General features: G+C 30.8%; 1 protein-coding gene and 1 pseudogene across 1 annotated transcript; both read left to right on the top strand.

The window, feature by feature from the left end:
- Positions 1-4: 4 nt before the first annotated feature.
- LOC125592765 lies at positions 5-4,428 on the top strand (annotated as a pseudogene).
- Positions 4,429-9,098: 4,670 nt separating this feature from the next.
- LOC111213215 (putative F-box protein At5g15670) lies at positions 9,099-11,540 on the top strand. The gene has a single exon (XM_022714902.2). It carries the CDS (start codon positions 10,279-10,281, stop codon positions 11,464-11,466), a length of 1,188 nt encoding a protein of 395 aa, XP_022570623.2. The 5' UTR covers positions 9,099-10,278; the 3' UTR covers positions 11,467-11,540.
- The last annotated feature ends 6,214 nt before the right edge of the window (positions 11,541-17,754 follow it).

Raw genomic sequence — 17,754 nt, 5'->3', positions numbered from 1 at the left:
GAGAATGTCTTTGTTTCTCAAGTTCATTGCCTGAAAATATATGAACTAGTAATTCCATAAACACATGAAAATGTTCGGAGCTTAGCATCTTGATCACTTCATAGTACTATAGTACTATCATTTCATGTCAGTCTCGAGTAACATTAATTTGAACTCTTAATCAAAACTAATTATTACTGGATTAAATGGCTTCACAATACTTCTTCTGTTTACACTAAACTTGTTCTCTTTGCTTCGTCAATAAAAACAACTTCTAAAATTCCTATCCGTTTACTATGTTTTTACAAGATCCATAGACCCTATCCATAAAGTCCAGACCCTATTAGATAAGGTCTAAATTTACACTCTGGTTAGATGGGCATGCCCATTAATATGCTTCTATGCCATGCCCCTTTTTAATATGCTACTGTGGCATGCCCATGCCCGGCTCTGATACCAACTGATGTAGCGGAAGCTTCTAGGGATAGAACTAGAGATCCGTTGATTCTGAGAATATCCGGAAAACTAGAATAATACAAAGATATTATTTAGTGTAAGAATGTCTAAGATCAATGTCTTCTTAAATTTGTTGAGAACACTTAGCCGAAAACAAGGAATAAAGAGAAATCTCTTAAGTTTTATTAATCAAATCTTAAACTCATATAAACTACATAAACCATAGACTCAAAGACTATATATAAGAAAACATAAAATCCTTAAAACATTTATCTTAATAATAAATAAACTCTAAATAAAACACTAAATAAATAAGATATTTAAAACACTAAATAAATAAGATATTTATTCTAAATATTCTCTTTTAGGCCTGGGCATTCGGGGTCCCAATCGGGTTTCGGTTTTGTCCAATCGGGTCTCGGTTTTTCGGGTTTATCAAAATCAGCCCCATTCGGATTATATAAAAATTCGGTTCGGGACCGGTTCGGGTTTTATCGGGTTCGGATCGGGGTTAGTAAATCTTCAAAGAACCGGTACAACCCGGTGTACTTTCGGGTTTTGGGTTCCAACCGGTTCTTTGGTTTTAAAGTACTTGATTTATACCTATTTTGTAACCAAAACATAAGTAAAATCGGTTCTTCGGGTTTAAAGTACTTGATTTGTACCTATTTTGTAACCAAAACATAAGTAAAATCGATTCAGAAATAAGAAAAAAACATCAAACATGATCACTCAAAGTCAAACGAAAGGTATACGTTGTTATTGATAGAAAGAAAACCAATAAATGAAATCATAAAACGAAAAATTAAGTTTTCATGAAATGAAAAAAATTATTCAATGAAAATAAAACCAAAATCTAAAAATTTCAAGCCTCAACCGCCACTTTCAACCATCAACCTTCATGTAGTAGATAGTTATTGTATATGTTTAGTAATATCTTAGTGTATTTTGGCTACATATTAGGAATTGAGATCATGTTTGGTACAAGTTTTTTTTTGGCATTTTGAATGTTTCGGGTTCTATCGGATATCCATTTAATTTCGGGTTCGGTTCGGATAATACCCATAACCCGAAATACCATAAAACAAGATCCATTCGGTATTTATGTCGGGTTCGGATCGGTTCGGATTCATTTTCATCGGATCGGATTCGGTTCGGATTTTCGGGTTCGGTTTATTTGCCCAGCCCTATTCTCTTTCGAGAATATATCGCAAAAGAAGATTGGTACTTCTTCTCGTCATCTTCTTTCCTCTCGCGCTCATCTCCACTACCAAATTCTTTTCAGAGGATAGCGTACCGCTCGCATTACGTTAAAGGATTACTATGCATCGGATGTGGTCAAGAACAATTCATAGTTAATCCCACCACCGGGAAGTCCATAGCTTTACCTAAAGTCAGAACCAAGAGAAAACTCGCAAGAAGTTTTTTTCGGATATGATTCAGTTAGTGATGAGTATAAAGTATTGTGCATGACGGAAGCAATGATTGGTCCTAATCAAGGAGCACCATCGTCTCAACATCAAGTATTTACATTGGGAGCTAGGAAAAAATCATGGAGAATGATAGAATGTAGCATCCCTCACCGTCCTTGTTCTAACGGTGTGTGCATGGATGGTGTTATATATTATGCTGCTAAAACTGGCACGGAACGCAGCTTAATGAGATTTGATTTGAGGTCTAAAAATTTTCATCTTATTACAGGAGTACCCGCAGAGATTGCACTAACCGAGGGTCCGTATAATTACGTTATGATTTTAAACTACCAAGGGAAAGTAGCAATACCCAATAAAACATCATCATACGCGTTTGATGTGTGCGTTATGGATCAAAATGCTGAAGAACGTAAATGGTTGAAGCAACTTACTTTCAGTGTTGAGCCTTGGAAGAGTTTATTTAACTATCCTTTTATACACATCAAAGGCATCACTCAGACGACGGGTGGGTTTATTTTGGCACCATACGTTTACACTTCTTATGATGTTTATGTTGTCCTTTACAACCACTACACTGATAACTTTAGAAAATTTAAGGTCCAAGGCAACGCAAAGTATGACTTCATCAAGCGTAATCATGGGACAGGAATTTTCATTTCGGATTACATAGAGAGTGTTCGGTTTTTGTAGAATATTTCAATAGTTTGTGATATCTGCTACCATACTTTGTGTTTTTCTTAAACCTTTGATTAGTCTTGTTTCAAAAACTATGATCACCGTAATTTTTTAAACCAATTGGACTTTAATGTGTCTGCTTGCTTCGTGATCTATAAAAGTAGTAACAAATAAAATAAGACTTTGGTTGTTGCATGTCTGGAATACATTGGACTCCACTAAACGTGAACATAAGGGTTAAGTCTCTATAACATCAAACCATTCACACACATTAGGAGCTAAGAAAAAATCATGGAGAATGGTAGAATGTAGCATTCCTCACCGTCCTTGGTCTAGCGTTGTGTGCATGGATGGTGTTATATATTATGCTGCTAAAACGGGCACGCAACGCAGCTTAATGAGATTTTATTTGAGGTCTGAATAGTTTGATTTTGTTACTGAAGTATCCCCAGAGATTGTAGTGTCTAAGGATCAAGATGCTGAAGAACATAAATGGTTTAAGAAACTTAGTTTCAGTGTTTAACCTTGGAAGGGTTTATTTAGGTGTATATACATCAAAGGCATCACTCAGACGGGTGAGTTTATTTTGGCATCTTACTACTACAAATCTGATGATGTTTATGTTGCTCTTTAAAACCACTACACTGATACCTTTAGAAAATTGAAGGTCGAAGGAAACGCAGACTGTGACTTTAAGCGCAATCATCTGACAGGAATATTTTTTCGGGTTACATAGAGAGTTTTCGTTTTTTATAGAGTGTCGACAGTTCATGATATATGATACCATAAATTTTCTATTTTTACCTATGAATCTATGATTAGTCTTATTTCATACACCACGATCATCATATTTTCTAAAACCAGTTGGACTTAATGTGTCTGCTGCTTCCCTATCTGATAAAGTAGTAACAAATAAAACTTGCGTTGTTGAATGTCTGGAATACAATTGGACTCCACTAAACAGTCTGAACGTGAACATACAAGTTAAGTCTCTATAACGTCAAATTATTCACACACGAATACATTGGACTCCAGTAAATTGTCTTCTCTGTCCATCGACTCCATTGGTCTTCAACAGACCTTGTATGATCCTTGCCGTAAAGCCGTAAAGGTGCTGACTTCGTCCTTCGATATCCCTTTAGCCTTCGTGAAGGTCTTTTCCACTGCGCTGGTTCCCATGGTCTCTGGCTCAACGTTGGTCAGGTGAGTTTATTTCGGCACTTTTGAGTAGTTGTCATCAATCATCATGATCAGTTCTTTCTCATTGTTTACCTCTTTATTTTATAAATTAAAGTTCAATATCAAAACATCAAATTTGGTGTAATTTCAAAACCAATTCCTTATAAATGTTTCGTTTGTAATTTTATGCTTCTATTTACATCTTTTTTTATTTTCCCACTTTTTTCTATTTCATTAACAAAAAAAAATATTTATTTATGTATTTCCTCCATTAAATAAAATGTATCATTTTGATATTTTCGCACAGATTAAAAATGATTGATGCATTATGTTTTATGAAATGTTTTGTTTAATTAATAGTATTTAAGATAAATAAAATCATTTATAGATCAATGTATTTCACAATTAATATTAAATTTCAAATATCTATAAATTTCATTGAAATACTAAAAATCAGAAAAATTTAAAATGTATATTTGTAGAATTTAGAATGTAAATCTGGAAATAATCAGCCGCTAATGAATATTCACAATTTCCAGATTTGTTATGTTATAGTTCAAATCATGAATATTAAAACAATATGTCAATACCAAAAATGGATTCACACTAATGGTACTATCTATTTTAATATGTAAACTAGATTTTGATCCGCGCTTCAAAAACGCGGGTTATTTTGGATTATAAATAAATTTTAGTTTTGAATAATACTTTTTGATTGTTGTATATTATTATATTACAAAGTGTATTATATCAACGAAGAGAATTTTAAAAGTTTATATAATTTATAAATTAGTTTATTTAAGATTTTGTATGTACACTCTTGTGTAATTTTCTCTTATGCATAGGCATTTTATCTTGACCCGAAAACCTAAATTGAAACTGACACAAAAATACAGGTTCAGGTTTGGTCCGGGTCCAGGATACAGACCTATTGAGATTTTTTTGGACCCAAAAGTCTCCGTCGAGTCCATGTCCATTCTGAGATCAATCGGATGTTCAAAGTATCCAAGATATTTTGTGTATATTAGTTATATTTGATATTTTGAATATGTTTTTGATATTAGTTATAATTTTCAATTTTTAGGTTTGGTTTTTAGTTATAGTTTCGGGTTTCAGGTAAAATTTCAAAAAAAAAAATTGGATATTCTGATAAAATTTAAGGTTGATTTTGGTTTCTCAAGTCAAATCTCAGGTAAAACTTTTTTTTGGATATTTAAATATTTTTGGGTATTTGTTTGAGTTTTCGAATATGTTTTGTGTACCAAATTATTAAATATATTAATTATTTTTAGTGATTTAATTTTGATTATTAAATATATTAATTATTTTTAGTGGTTTAATTTTTTTGAATTTTCGAATATGTGTTGTGTACCAAATTATTAAATATATTAGTTATTTTTAGTGATTTAATATTGATTATATATATATGTGCAATATCATAAATTTTTATTTCAATTATAGATATCAAAAATTGAATTAACAGTAATTTACAATAATATAAAAAAATCCATGCATACATCTTGATATGGTGAGAGATTTTTAAGAATATGAAGAAAATATTAATTGTATAGCATAGGTTAAAATTTTGGTGCATGATTAACGTTTAATATTCACCAATAAATGAAACACATACATGTCAAAAATATAAAAATGTAACACATATATAATTATATTATAAGGTTAACACGTTGTTAAAAACTTTAAAGGGTTAACACATTTGTTGTTGTTTAACATTTAACGAAATATATATCATTTTGAAGGGTTAATGTTCCATGACATGTAAGGTTAATGTTCCATGACATGTAACAACGACATATATAACTTTAATAAATAGTTGTGTAACGTAATAAGTCTAATACATACTATAAACGGTTGTGGAGAGTATATACCGTGTGGTCCCAAATTTCAGGTTTAAATGATATAATTATAGAGGAAGTTATTAAAGTAAATATTAAATAACAAAATTAAAAAAATTAATGAATAGATCCAACAACCTTTTATAGACAGATTTTTTAAGATTTATTCTCTTTTAATAGTATTGATTTTAAGTTTGTCAAACCGGCCGTAGCCCAAATGTGTTTAAGCCTAAAATATCGAAAGCCAAATGAGCTTAGATCAAAAAACCCTTTTTTGTCTATATAATTGGACTGGTTCTTGCTCTAGGCTTCATTATTAATTAACACTAGATCTTGATCTGCGCCCCCGCGCGGGTGTTGGATTTAACTTGCGTTCAACGTAAATTTATAAACCATTTTTTATAAAATGTCCATTTATATTTTTGTGTTTTGTAAAATATATTTAGAGTAGAATATATTATATTATAATATAGATGTTTGATAATAATTTTTTATCTGTACGTAATATTATATTTATAATTTTATAACTTGATGCAATTTGATGTAATTGTAATATTCATATATTAACCTATTGATTTTTTGTTTATTTATTTAAAATGATTTAATTTTTTACAGTAGGTTTTTATGAATTATTATTAATTTTATGATATTTGGTTTTCTTGAAAATTGTATTGTAGCAGATTAATATATACTATATATTACAGTTTGTGTTTTTTCAGCAAAAAGAAATAACAATTCATTGTAATTAATTAATTTAAATTTTTGATTTTAAGTGAAGTGACAGATTTGTAAATAAGAAAGAAATGCAATGGCTAAATGTGTAAATGTGTAAATAAAACAAAATATTTAATCTACTATCTGTGTTTCCTAACAATTCTCATTTAATCTGCTATCCAAGTTTCCAAACGACAGAATCTGTAAATGAGAAATAAATACAGTGACTAAATATGTAAATAAAAAAATATATTTAATTTGCTATCCTTGTTTCCAAACAACGTTCATTTAATCTACTATCTAAGTTTCCAAACAGTACCAAAATGTACTTCAGTTTTAATAATATAGATGTATTAGATTTTAACCCGCTCTTTAAAAACGCGGGATTTAACATTTTTGTTATAAATTAATACAAAAATATTTAAATACAATATGCATATTTGATTACATAAATACTTTCAATATAATAATGTATTCACGATACAAGTTGTCAATTTCAAAATGATAATAGTTTTTACACGTATTCTATACAGGTTTTAGTGGACTGACATCGTTTCAAATCATGCTTCACTGCCTCGTACAATATATTTATATCATAGTCTAAACACTAATCATGATATTGTGTGTTTATTGTAAATTAACACAATTAATTTTATAGATACATAATAATTTATTATTTTATAAGTTTTCAAAATTCGTATTCATTTTATTTATATTTTGATTTTTTTTAAAAGACATGTGTAAATCATTTCTATTGGTTGACAAAAAAAAATCTTTATATTGAATAACAATTAATATTAGTTTAGAACTTAAATCAATCATATATGATTTTGATAAATGTTTTAATAAGTTAGTTGATATTGCTTTGAATTAGAGAGTCCATTAAAAAACCCCATAATTATTAAAACCTGAGCAGGCCATATTATCTTACATAGTATGCCTAAATACGCCATTGGGCTGAAACTACAACTCATCATCATCCATGAAAATAGCTCAAGAGTTAGTCAAAGACTCAAAGCATATACTTTTTAGTTGCACACTCTTACTGGAGTTTAAAGATCTACTGGAATTTCAAAATGATAATATGTTTCACACGTATTCTATACCGGTTGTAGTGGACTGGCATCGTTTCGAATCATGCTTCACTGCCTCGTGCAATATATTTATATCATAGTCTAAACAGTAATCATGATATTGTGTGTTTATAGTAAATTAACACAAATAATTTTATAAATACATAATAATTTATTATATTATAAGTTTTCAAAATTCGTATTCATTTTATTTATATTTTGATTTTTTTTAAAGACATGTGTAAATCATTTCTATTGGTTGACAAAAAAATTCTTTATATTGAATAACAATTAATCCCCTATATATTAATTGAGGAACATTTGAAAAGATGTAACCTCAAATTTGTATTAATTAAAATAGGCCCCAATGCATAGGTGTCACTCAATTAGACAGTCAATTACATTCAATTGAAAAATAAGTAGGTCCACATTCGATTTTTATATGTTGTTAGATACATAAGTTGGTCAAACTATATGATATAATGATATGATATGTTATTTTCTTTCCTTAAATCAAACCTACGGAATTACCATAAATGACTAATATATATATGACAATTAATGATTTTAATAATAAAGATTTGATAACAATTTATATCTCCTCCATCATTTTTTGTTTAATTTTATATTATTAAAATAAATTAAACAATCAAATTAGCTATAAAAGTAAAATTTAGATTTTTTCGTATATGTTATATTTTGATTTTTTTTAAACGACAATAAATGACTAAAACTATTAAAATTATTATGTTAAAAATTAATGATCAATGGTTTAACATTTTTATTATAAGAAGATACACATGATTTTAAAACCATATGAGTAAAAAATATCATTTAATAATAAAACATATATATATATATATATTAAACTATATACCATAAGATTACATAAATATTTTAATATTAAAACTTTCAATGAATTTTCAAAAACATTTATAAATTATAAACTTATTAAAGATTTCACTTTGAAAATTTTGTTATCGATGATTTAAATATTCAGTTATAAAACGATATGAATGATCATAGAAGTGTATGATTATAAATTCTCATTTAATAAATGACTATATAAAATATACTATTCTTAAAAAAATAGGTTGGTCCATCTTAACTTACATTATATTTTTTATTAAACTAACTATCGAATATTCGAATTGATAAATAATCTACCAAATATTGTTTTTGCACTTTCCTTAATTAAAAGCTACGAAATTACCTAATATGATTAACGTATATATGAAAATTAATTATTATGAATAATAAATATTTGATAACAATTTTGGTATCTTAGTTCTTTTTTTAATTTTATATTATTAAAAGATATTAAAAAATCACATTAAATATAATAAAAACATTTATATTTTTTCTTATATGTTATATTTTGAATTTTTCAAAACGTCTATATATTATTAGAAATTTGAAGATTCTCACTCTGAAAATTTTGTGATCAATAGATTATTTTTTTTGTTATAATAAGTTACAAATGATCATAAAATATAACGCATATGAATTTTTATTTAATAAATATTCAAACTAAATAATATATATATATACTAATGATTTAAAGCAACAAGATTGGATGATCAATTTAGTTGTCCAGTTGAAATCTTTCAAAAGTATGTGAAAGACTAAAGTCAAAGTAAATATGGATTTAGAATAGTAGTTATATTTTACTAACCAAAATACCGAAAAAACCGAACCGAATCGAAACCAACCCGATATCTGGATTGAACACCCCTAATCCAAATGAAGCCAAACTATTGTTTCATTCTCCAAAATATAATAAAAATAATAACTTAATTCTGCGCAAGGCGCGGGTCTTATCCTAGTATTAGTTTAGAACTTAAATCAATCATATATGATTTTGATAAATGTTTTAATAAGTTAATTGATATTGCTTTGAATTAGAGAGTCCATTAAAAAATCCCATAATTATTAAAACCTGAGCAGGCCATATTATCTTACATAGTATGCCTTAATACGCCATTGGGCTGAAAAACTTAATTACAACCCATCATCATCCATGAAAATAGCTCAAGAGTTAGAAAGAATTTAAAGATCTACTGTAAAATTTGCAATTTTGGATTTGAAAACGATTCATTTTTGTTATTGATTCATTTCTCAATTGTTGAATTCAAATAAAAATTAAAAAGAATTTATTTAAATTTTACAAAGGAGAAATTATCATCCAGTGAAGAAGATGAAGACAGAAAAACTTCAACTTTTAACACCTAACTTGCTCATAACATCAACACCATTCTTCCCGGCGATAATCACCGACGTAGCCATACCCAGAAACAAACCATGCTTTACCACTCCCTGGAACATCCCGATCTCCTTCGCCGATGGCCCAATGCGAACCCATCCTTCAACGGGCTGTCAAAATACAAATCGATCACATAATAACTATTATCTGTCACATACTGGTTCCCGTTCCCATCAACTCTCAGCTTCGCATCACACCCAAACTCGAACAGAATGAGATCTCTCAATCTCAAAGATACCTTTTTGATTCAAAATCACGTGTTCAACAATTAATATGAATTATTAATAGGCATTATTAATATATTAAATATAATTATAATTATATGGCAATGGCAGAATCTGTAATATCTAAAGCAAATTAAAAGCAAAATCTTAAAGAGGAATTTTGCTTTAATAGTATAGATATATGCATATATGGCATGCTTTTTTTTCTTTAATTTAAAGCCTCTTGTGTACGGAGGTAGGGAGATTTACTTGGGTTAGATCTAATCTAGGGTTTCTAACAAAGACCTATATATAAGATTGTTTCACCTAGGCTCCTCCTCTCAAACATAAAAAAAAAAAAAGAGTAGAGAAAACAGAAAAGCAAAGAGAAGATATATATATATATATATATATATATATATATATTTATGGTTAAGAAACAAGCATATGATGATGACCACAGGCAGCAAAAAGAATAAAACCACCGTGACCATTAATCCACAGGCCTCAAGCTATGATGTACTCCCTCTGGACTTGCTGATGGAGATTATTGGGAGATTGCCTGTGAAATCCATAGCTAGGTTTCTTCTAGTATGCAAGTTATGGGCTACCACCATCCGCAGTCGAGATTTTATCAAATCTTTCCCGCTTGGATCTTGTTCTTCTCATGAGCCTCGCTTCCTAATCGCCTTCAATGGTCTAGATAAAACTGAAGAACGAAATCTCAAAAAAAAACATTGGTACTTCTTCTCGTCCGCTTTCATTTCGCGCTCATCATGTCCATTACCAATTCGTGTGTACCGTTCGCATTACGTGAATGGCTTACTCTGCATTGATTATGGTCAAGAGCAATTCATAGTTAACCCGACCACCGGTAAGTCCATAGCTTTACCTAGAGTTAGAACCAGAAGAAAGGTAGTAAAAAGTTTTTTCGGATATGATTCAGTTAGTGATGAGTATAAAGTATTGTGCATGTCGGAAGCACATAATGGTCCTAATTTTCTTGGACCGTCGTCCCAGCATCAAATATTCACATTGGGAGCTAAGAAAAGATCATGGAGAATGGTAGAATGTAGCATTCCTCATTGTCCTTGTTCTAGCGGTGTGTGCATAGATGGGGTTATATATTATATGGCTAAAACGGGCACTGCTAATTTGTCGCAACTCAGCTTAGTGAGTTTTGATTCGAGGTGTGACAAGTTTGATCTTGTTACTGGAGTGTCCCCAGAGATTCTAATAAATGAGAATCAATTTAGCCATGTTGTGATTTTAAACTTCGAAGGCAAAGTAGCAATAACCACTAAAACCACACACACGTTTGATGTGTGGGTTATGGATCAAAATGCTGAAGAACGTAAATGGTTGAAGAAACTTACTTTCAGCGTTGAACCTTGGAAGAGTTTATTTCATTCTCCTTCGTCTGTATCCATCAAAGGCATCACTCAGACGGGTGAGTTTATTTTGGTACCATACTATTACAATTCTTATGATGTCTATGTTGGCCTTTACAACCACTACACTGATACCTTTAGAAAAGTTAAGGCCGAAGGAAACGAAGACAATGACTTCATAAAGCGTAATTATGTGAGAGGAATATTTTTTTCGGATTGCATAGAGAGTGTTCGGTTTTTGTAGAATATGTCGACAGTTCATGATGTCTGATACCTTCACTTTGTTTATCTTTTTGATTAGTGTTATTTCATAAACTATGATCACCATCTTTTCTAAAACCACTGTATTTGCTTGCTTTGTGATTTATAAAAGTGGTAACAAATAAATCTTACGTTGTTGAATGTCTGGACTCCACTAAACGTGAACATACAAGTAAAGTCTCTACAACATCAAACTATTCACACACAAAAACATTGATTCTTGAAAAGCATACAAATAACCAAATCATTGCATTGCAAAAACTTTACATGTTTGCGATGGTTGTCACCAAAGGCACCAATCTACGGTAATCTCTTCTACCCAGAGCACAGTTATCGAACTCGACCTAACATTAGCCTAGTCTTGTGTTCTGCAAAGCCACATCTCTCGGAGGTATCCCTGATTCTGATGCTTGCAACATTGTTGCCTCCATCATTGTGTACTGGAGAGGCCCGCTTCGGGCTTTGAATGAAATCTGAGGTACAAGCGTTTTCTCATCAATCCCGTTCTCAAAGTAACCGGAATCCTGAGGATGGCTACCGCCTTGTACCGGGCTACAGCTAGAGTTCAAATCAGGAATATTAAAACAATATCTGTACTATTAGAACATGTAACATTTTGGATTTTTATTCTAACTAGATCCGTGTCCGCGCTACGCGCGGATTTTGTGGTTATATAATTTTCTTTTAAGATTTAGTATAAATATATGATATCGTTTGACAATTTTGTTCGAAAAAACCTACAGAATTTGAGCTTAGAATATATCTGATTTTGTTGTCTTCTTTATTAATGTTTACAGTTAAGCATTTTAAATTTAATTGGAAAGAGTAAGAAATAAACCATACATAATCTGAGGGGTTTATGGTTTTATTTGGAGAATTATTAAAACAAAATTAATAAGAAAGCATGTTAGCAGTGTAACTTTAAGAAGTAATATTCATTATGAGATGAAATAATGTTATAGAAATCTTGAACCCATTGAGCTTAATACTACATCCAACGATCGAGCATCTTGTTTGTTTTCTTAAGTTGAAGGTAATACATCCGAAAGTATGTCCGTTTGTTCTAGTAGACAGTCGTAATAGAAAGTGCACTTCTTTCTTTCTTTGGGGCTGATTGATATATCATTGGAAGATTTGTGGTGCAAATTAAGAAGAAATGAGCTATACTCAGTTTTGTTGAGAGGGAAACATTGTTACTTAAGGCAAACATTGAAAATACGTGACGGGTTCTCAATAAGTATATGAAATGTTGAGTCATTTTATATGCAGCCACTTGGATAATGTTTTAGAAGATTAATAAAAAAGTGTAGCTTACATCTTGTGAAGATAGTTTTGTGTGTTTCTCTCTTAAAAACAGAAACATAGGACTGTGCAACTGGAATATATTCTGTTGTTCTTCTCCCTCTCCCGGAAGTAAAATCCTCTCTTCTCAGAAGCAATATAAAACGTAGCATTCAAAACACTTTTATTCATCAGTTTTTTTTTGTTTATCTATGTCGAGTGTTAAAGATTAATTTTCTTACTATTATGCTATGACAAAAAGTATTGTCGTAAAAATGTGTCTGAATTTTAGTGATCCAAAACAATTATATATTCCAAAAACTAAAATAATAATTTTCAATTCTTATTATTTTTATCTTCATCAGATGTTAGTTATTAATTTTCTAACTATTTTGATATGAAAAAAATTTATCATAAATGTGTTTGGAATTTTGGTGATCCAAAACATTTATATAACAGATTTAAAAATAAACAACTGATAACATAGTTTTATTTGTCCAGTATACTTAAACCTTTTAAACCGATAAATAAACTGTTATTGTTTAAAAATTTGATTTGTTTTTCAAAAATATTCAATAGCTATATTATTAACTACTGTGTTTATTCTGGTCATCAAACAAAATACTATATTTTCTTATTCCTCTGCCTTTTGTTTTTGTAACACATACCTCTGCCTTTTTAAGCCAATTCAAAAATGGCTCGTAAGATAAAGAACCAAGATAAGTGGATCAGTGAATTAAACATATGATAATCAACCAAAACTTTAACCAAAAACAAAAAAATATATATATAGTCAACCAAAAAGATATACAGACTCTATAAACCTTTTGTATAAAAAATGTCTAACTCACACAGAACTACAGAAGTGTATCTTCTTGAGGGGACCAACCTCTTCTCCTCATCTCATTGAGAAATAATGCATACCATGAAAGACAAAGGAACAATGGAGGGACCTTAGTGACTGAATATCAATCGACTTAGACCTGTTATCCGAAATATCATCTGTAATAAGAAGAGATCATCACCACTAAAGAAGATAAGTAGAGAAAGACGCTTAAATTACAATAATTTCAGACGCTTAGAAAGTGATGCATACTATATATATGGAATAGCAGCCCATCCTTCTTTTTAAGACACGTATGAGAACCTCTCCATCCCAGCGCCACCAGTCTTTGTGTTTGATTCTCCATCTTCGTCTCCAAATCCAACAGATACACGAACAAAACGTTCTACCACTGATTGATACTGTAGGAAAGTCTTTTCGGCTATCAGCCCTTCGAAAGTTGATACAGGCTTCGTTGCTTTGGACCGAGTTTGAGACCGCGTAGCTGGTGGTTCTCTCACATGTGGCCCATGAGTAGCGCAAGAAGAAAATTGAAGCCAGAATTTCATTCCCCAAAACTCAAAAAATAAAGCTGCATAAATTTAGCTGCACCAGAGGAACAATGGCTTAATGGAGATCAGAGGCCATGGAGATTAGGGTTGTGAAAGTTCTATATGTATTGAACCTAGACACTGTTATATAGCGAGGTTGTGGAGAGTAGGGAAGATAGAGAGGTGTCGATAAACCGGCGAAGATTTGTTGTTGGAGAGGGAGAAGAAGCGTAAGAAAAAGAAAGAGAGATTGGATTGGTGACATGGCAGTTTAATTGGTTCTGAATATTTTTGTGATGTGTCATGCCTAGAAATCTTTCAATTTAATTCATTTTATATAGTAGAGATTAATGGTGGTAGAAAAAAAGGAAAGAAAATCATTTGAATTAAGACAATTCTTAAACAACTTTTAAAAACGTTTTTGTCACAAAAAGATCTCAAGAAATAAAATGACCAAAAAATTTAATTTCTACATCTTACTTTATAGATATATAAATAATAAAAAAATATTTTTTATATAATTTCGAAATATATGTTTTAAATTTGAATTTTTGTAAAAAAAATTGAATTATTATTTTCGAAATATTTTTTTTAATTCGAAAGTGCTTTTTAAAACTATTTTTACAATTTTTATTTTAAATTTTTAATATTTTTTTCTATTTTTTAAGTTTTGAATTGCATTATGTTAAAGTTGTGCTTTGTATATTATTATTTCATTCTTCAATTTGAGTTTTTGTATGTGGATATATTTTATTACATTGATTTCAAAAAATTTATGGGTATAGATGATATTCTCAAAGTTACTATGAGTATAGATTTTAAAAATTCACAAACCAAAAACAATAGAATCTCAAAATTTCATAATTCTTCTAGAATTTTTTGCAAAGTAACCCTCCCTTAATATAAGGTGTTGATGCAAGTGATTCTGATTTCACTTATGAGTTGCAAGTCATTGTTCAAGATCTGTAAACCACATAGATAATCTTCTAATCTATTAAAACTGAAGTACATTTAGTATTTAACCCTAATTTTTCCTAAATAATTACAAGTCTATGCCACTGTATTTAAAACAAATGATTAATCAATACAACAATTATCTTTCCTGTGGATTTTGTTATAATAAAACGTGACCCACTCCAAATCTAACTTTATTAATTATATTCCCTATAATCAAGCATAATTAATTTGAAATCCAAACGTGATTCTCTTTAATATTACATTTTTATTGTCCAAAAATATGTACTCCATTTATAATATAATATATATATGTAATTAATAATTTCAGCATTTTAAATACTGTGGTATGGGTACAATATAAAATTAACAACGAAACTAATAAAACAAAATAATTAATAGATAAATGTATTACTAATCATTTATTTGTGTTAAAAAATTCACTCAACACATTAACAATCCAACAAAAATCTAATAATGTTTGCCACAGTTTATACAAACAGTAATTACCAATGGTTTATAATGATTTTACAAGTTAAAATAAACACTCGCACGGACGTGCGGGTTAAGCTCTAGTAATAATTAATAATAGCACACTTAGAGCACCATTAACCCTTAAAACCCCATTTGGGTTCTTATTTTTTTTTATTTTTATTTTTTTTTAATTAAAAACGAACCAATCGCGGGCAGCCACGTGTTAGTGGGGCCCTCAAACAGTACAAGAACCCACCAAACTTGCCTCTTGGAGAAGAGAAGGAAGAGGTGGTTTTAGAGAAAATTGTGGGACCCACTTAAGAGGTGGGGTTAATCATGCTCTTATGTAATTTATAGGAATTAGACTTTATTATACACGATGGATAACACAGACATGTTTCCAACACGTCTGAAATATCAATTATAAAAATAGAGGAGACTAAACTAAAAGCGCGTACTGAACATGCAGAGGCTGGAGGAGATTGAGGACGCGGAGCGCCACCACTAAATCTCCAGCATTACAGATTCCCTATTTCTTTGCGACTTGGACACCGAAACTAATCATGTCCCCAATCGTTTTCGAATCCGCCCCCATCAGCGGAAGGATCCCACGGAACACCAAGCCATGACTGGCCACATGAGACGACCATTTGAAGGACTCCGACATCGAAACAACCAAGAGAACAGGAACGCTTGGCCTGCACTTGGCCACAAGATTTACCGCAGCCTTGGCAGTGATAATGATAGCCTTTACTTTGGGGTCTCAGGCGTAAGTGGCTTTCCTCGCCATGATGGGGAGTACTTTTTATAAACACACAACAAAGAGAGAGACAAAAGTATGGACCTTTGTGTCGAGCATGACGGCGCAGAGGATACCAGTGTTCCGTATGGCGGTTCTGAGATTATTGATAGTTTCTTGGTGGTGTGCGTGAGACCCCTCAGAGAAATCGAATCGGGCTATGTTCATACCAGCTTCGAGAAGCTTCTCTATCATCTCAACAGATCTAGACGCTGCTCGAAGTGTCCACACCATCTTAGTCTTTGCCGCTCCTTTCTTAATATTTTGTTCAACTTTCACGTACGCCATTCTGGAAAATCCCCTAGGCTTCTTTTTTAATAGAGAATTGTCCGTTTGTGTTTGTGGAAAAGAAAATATATAATCAGACAACGGAGAAATGGATCTGCCTTGTCTGAAAAGTAACAACCTTTGTTTTGCTTCTTATTAGGGTTTCACGGAGTCTAACGGCGTAAATTTGCAACAGCAACGGATCTCCAACGGATTGGGCTACGACTCCTGCTTGATGGAGAGGAGAGGAAGATAAGATACGACGTAGAAAAGAGGCGGTGGTGCTAGACGACTTTTTTTTCTTTCTCTGCGTCCGCTTGTGATGGCGGCTAGGTTTTTTTTTTTTTAAATATACCCGAAACAAAATAAAAGGATTTATAGGAATGGGCTTAAATAAGAGAACAATGTTAGATCAATGTATTGTTTATGTTTTAATAGTATAAAGCCCATACTTAAACACAATCGTAAACTTTAAGCACAAAAAAATGATCTTGTTGGTCATAAAGCCCAAACGTAAACTTTAAGCCCAAAAAAAAAATCTGATTGGACGAATATTTTTGATGACGTGGCGTTCTTTGAATACAGAATATGTTGCTTTTAGTATTGTGATTATTTATAAAGATTAGCCTTGTCATCTTTTTTATTAAGGACAATTAGAACTTTCCGTGCCTTTTCCACTTAAACTATTTAATGGTTTGGCATTAAACCGCATTTTCCTAATTGTAGTCCGGTTGGCGCTAATTTCTCTGTTTGATACAGCATCATGTATTTAATTTAGTTTTTTTTATTAATATTTTCGCGAGATTTTAGGAAATAATGTGTACATAAAATATCTATAAGCAATTAAATATATTTCGGATCTTTATATATGTGAAGGGTAAATGTACCACATCTAAACTTTGTGAACCTCATCAATAAAAATGATTAGTATAAATATAACATTTTCTTTTGTTTGAGTAAAATCAAACGGGCCGCTGTAAACCCAAAGCCTATTTTTTATTGGGTTTAAACAACAAAATTGTCACTATTTTTCGATAATCAGTCGAGTAATAACATTTAGTTATGTTGAATTGACCGTTTAAATCTCTATTGATTTATTGTGTAGAGTAGCCAAAATCGCGG

This window comes from Brassica napus, chromosome C9, assembly GCF_020379485.1.
Source record: "Brassica napus cultivar Da-Ae chromosome C9, Da-Ae, whole genome shotgun sequence".
Classification (NCBI taxonomy): Eukaryota; Viridiplantae; Streptophyta; class Magnoliopsida; order Brassicales; family Brassicaceae; genus Brassica; species Brassica napus.
Note: the sequence above shows the minus strand (reverse complement) of the source record. Positions and strands in the feature narration are given on the sequence as shown.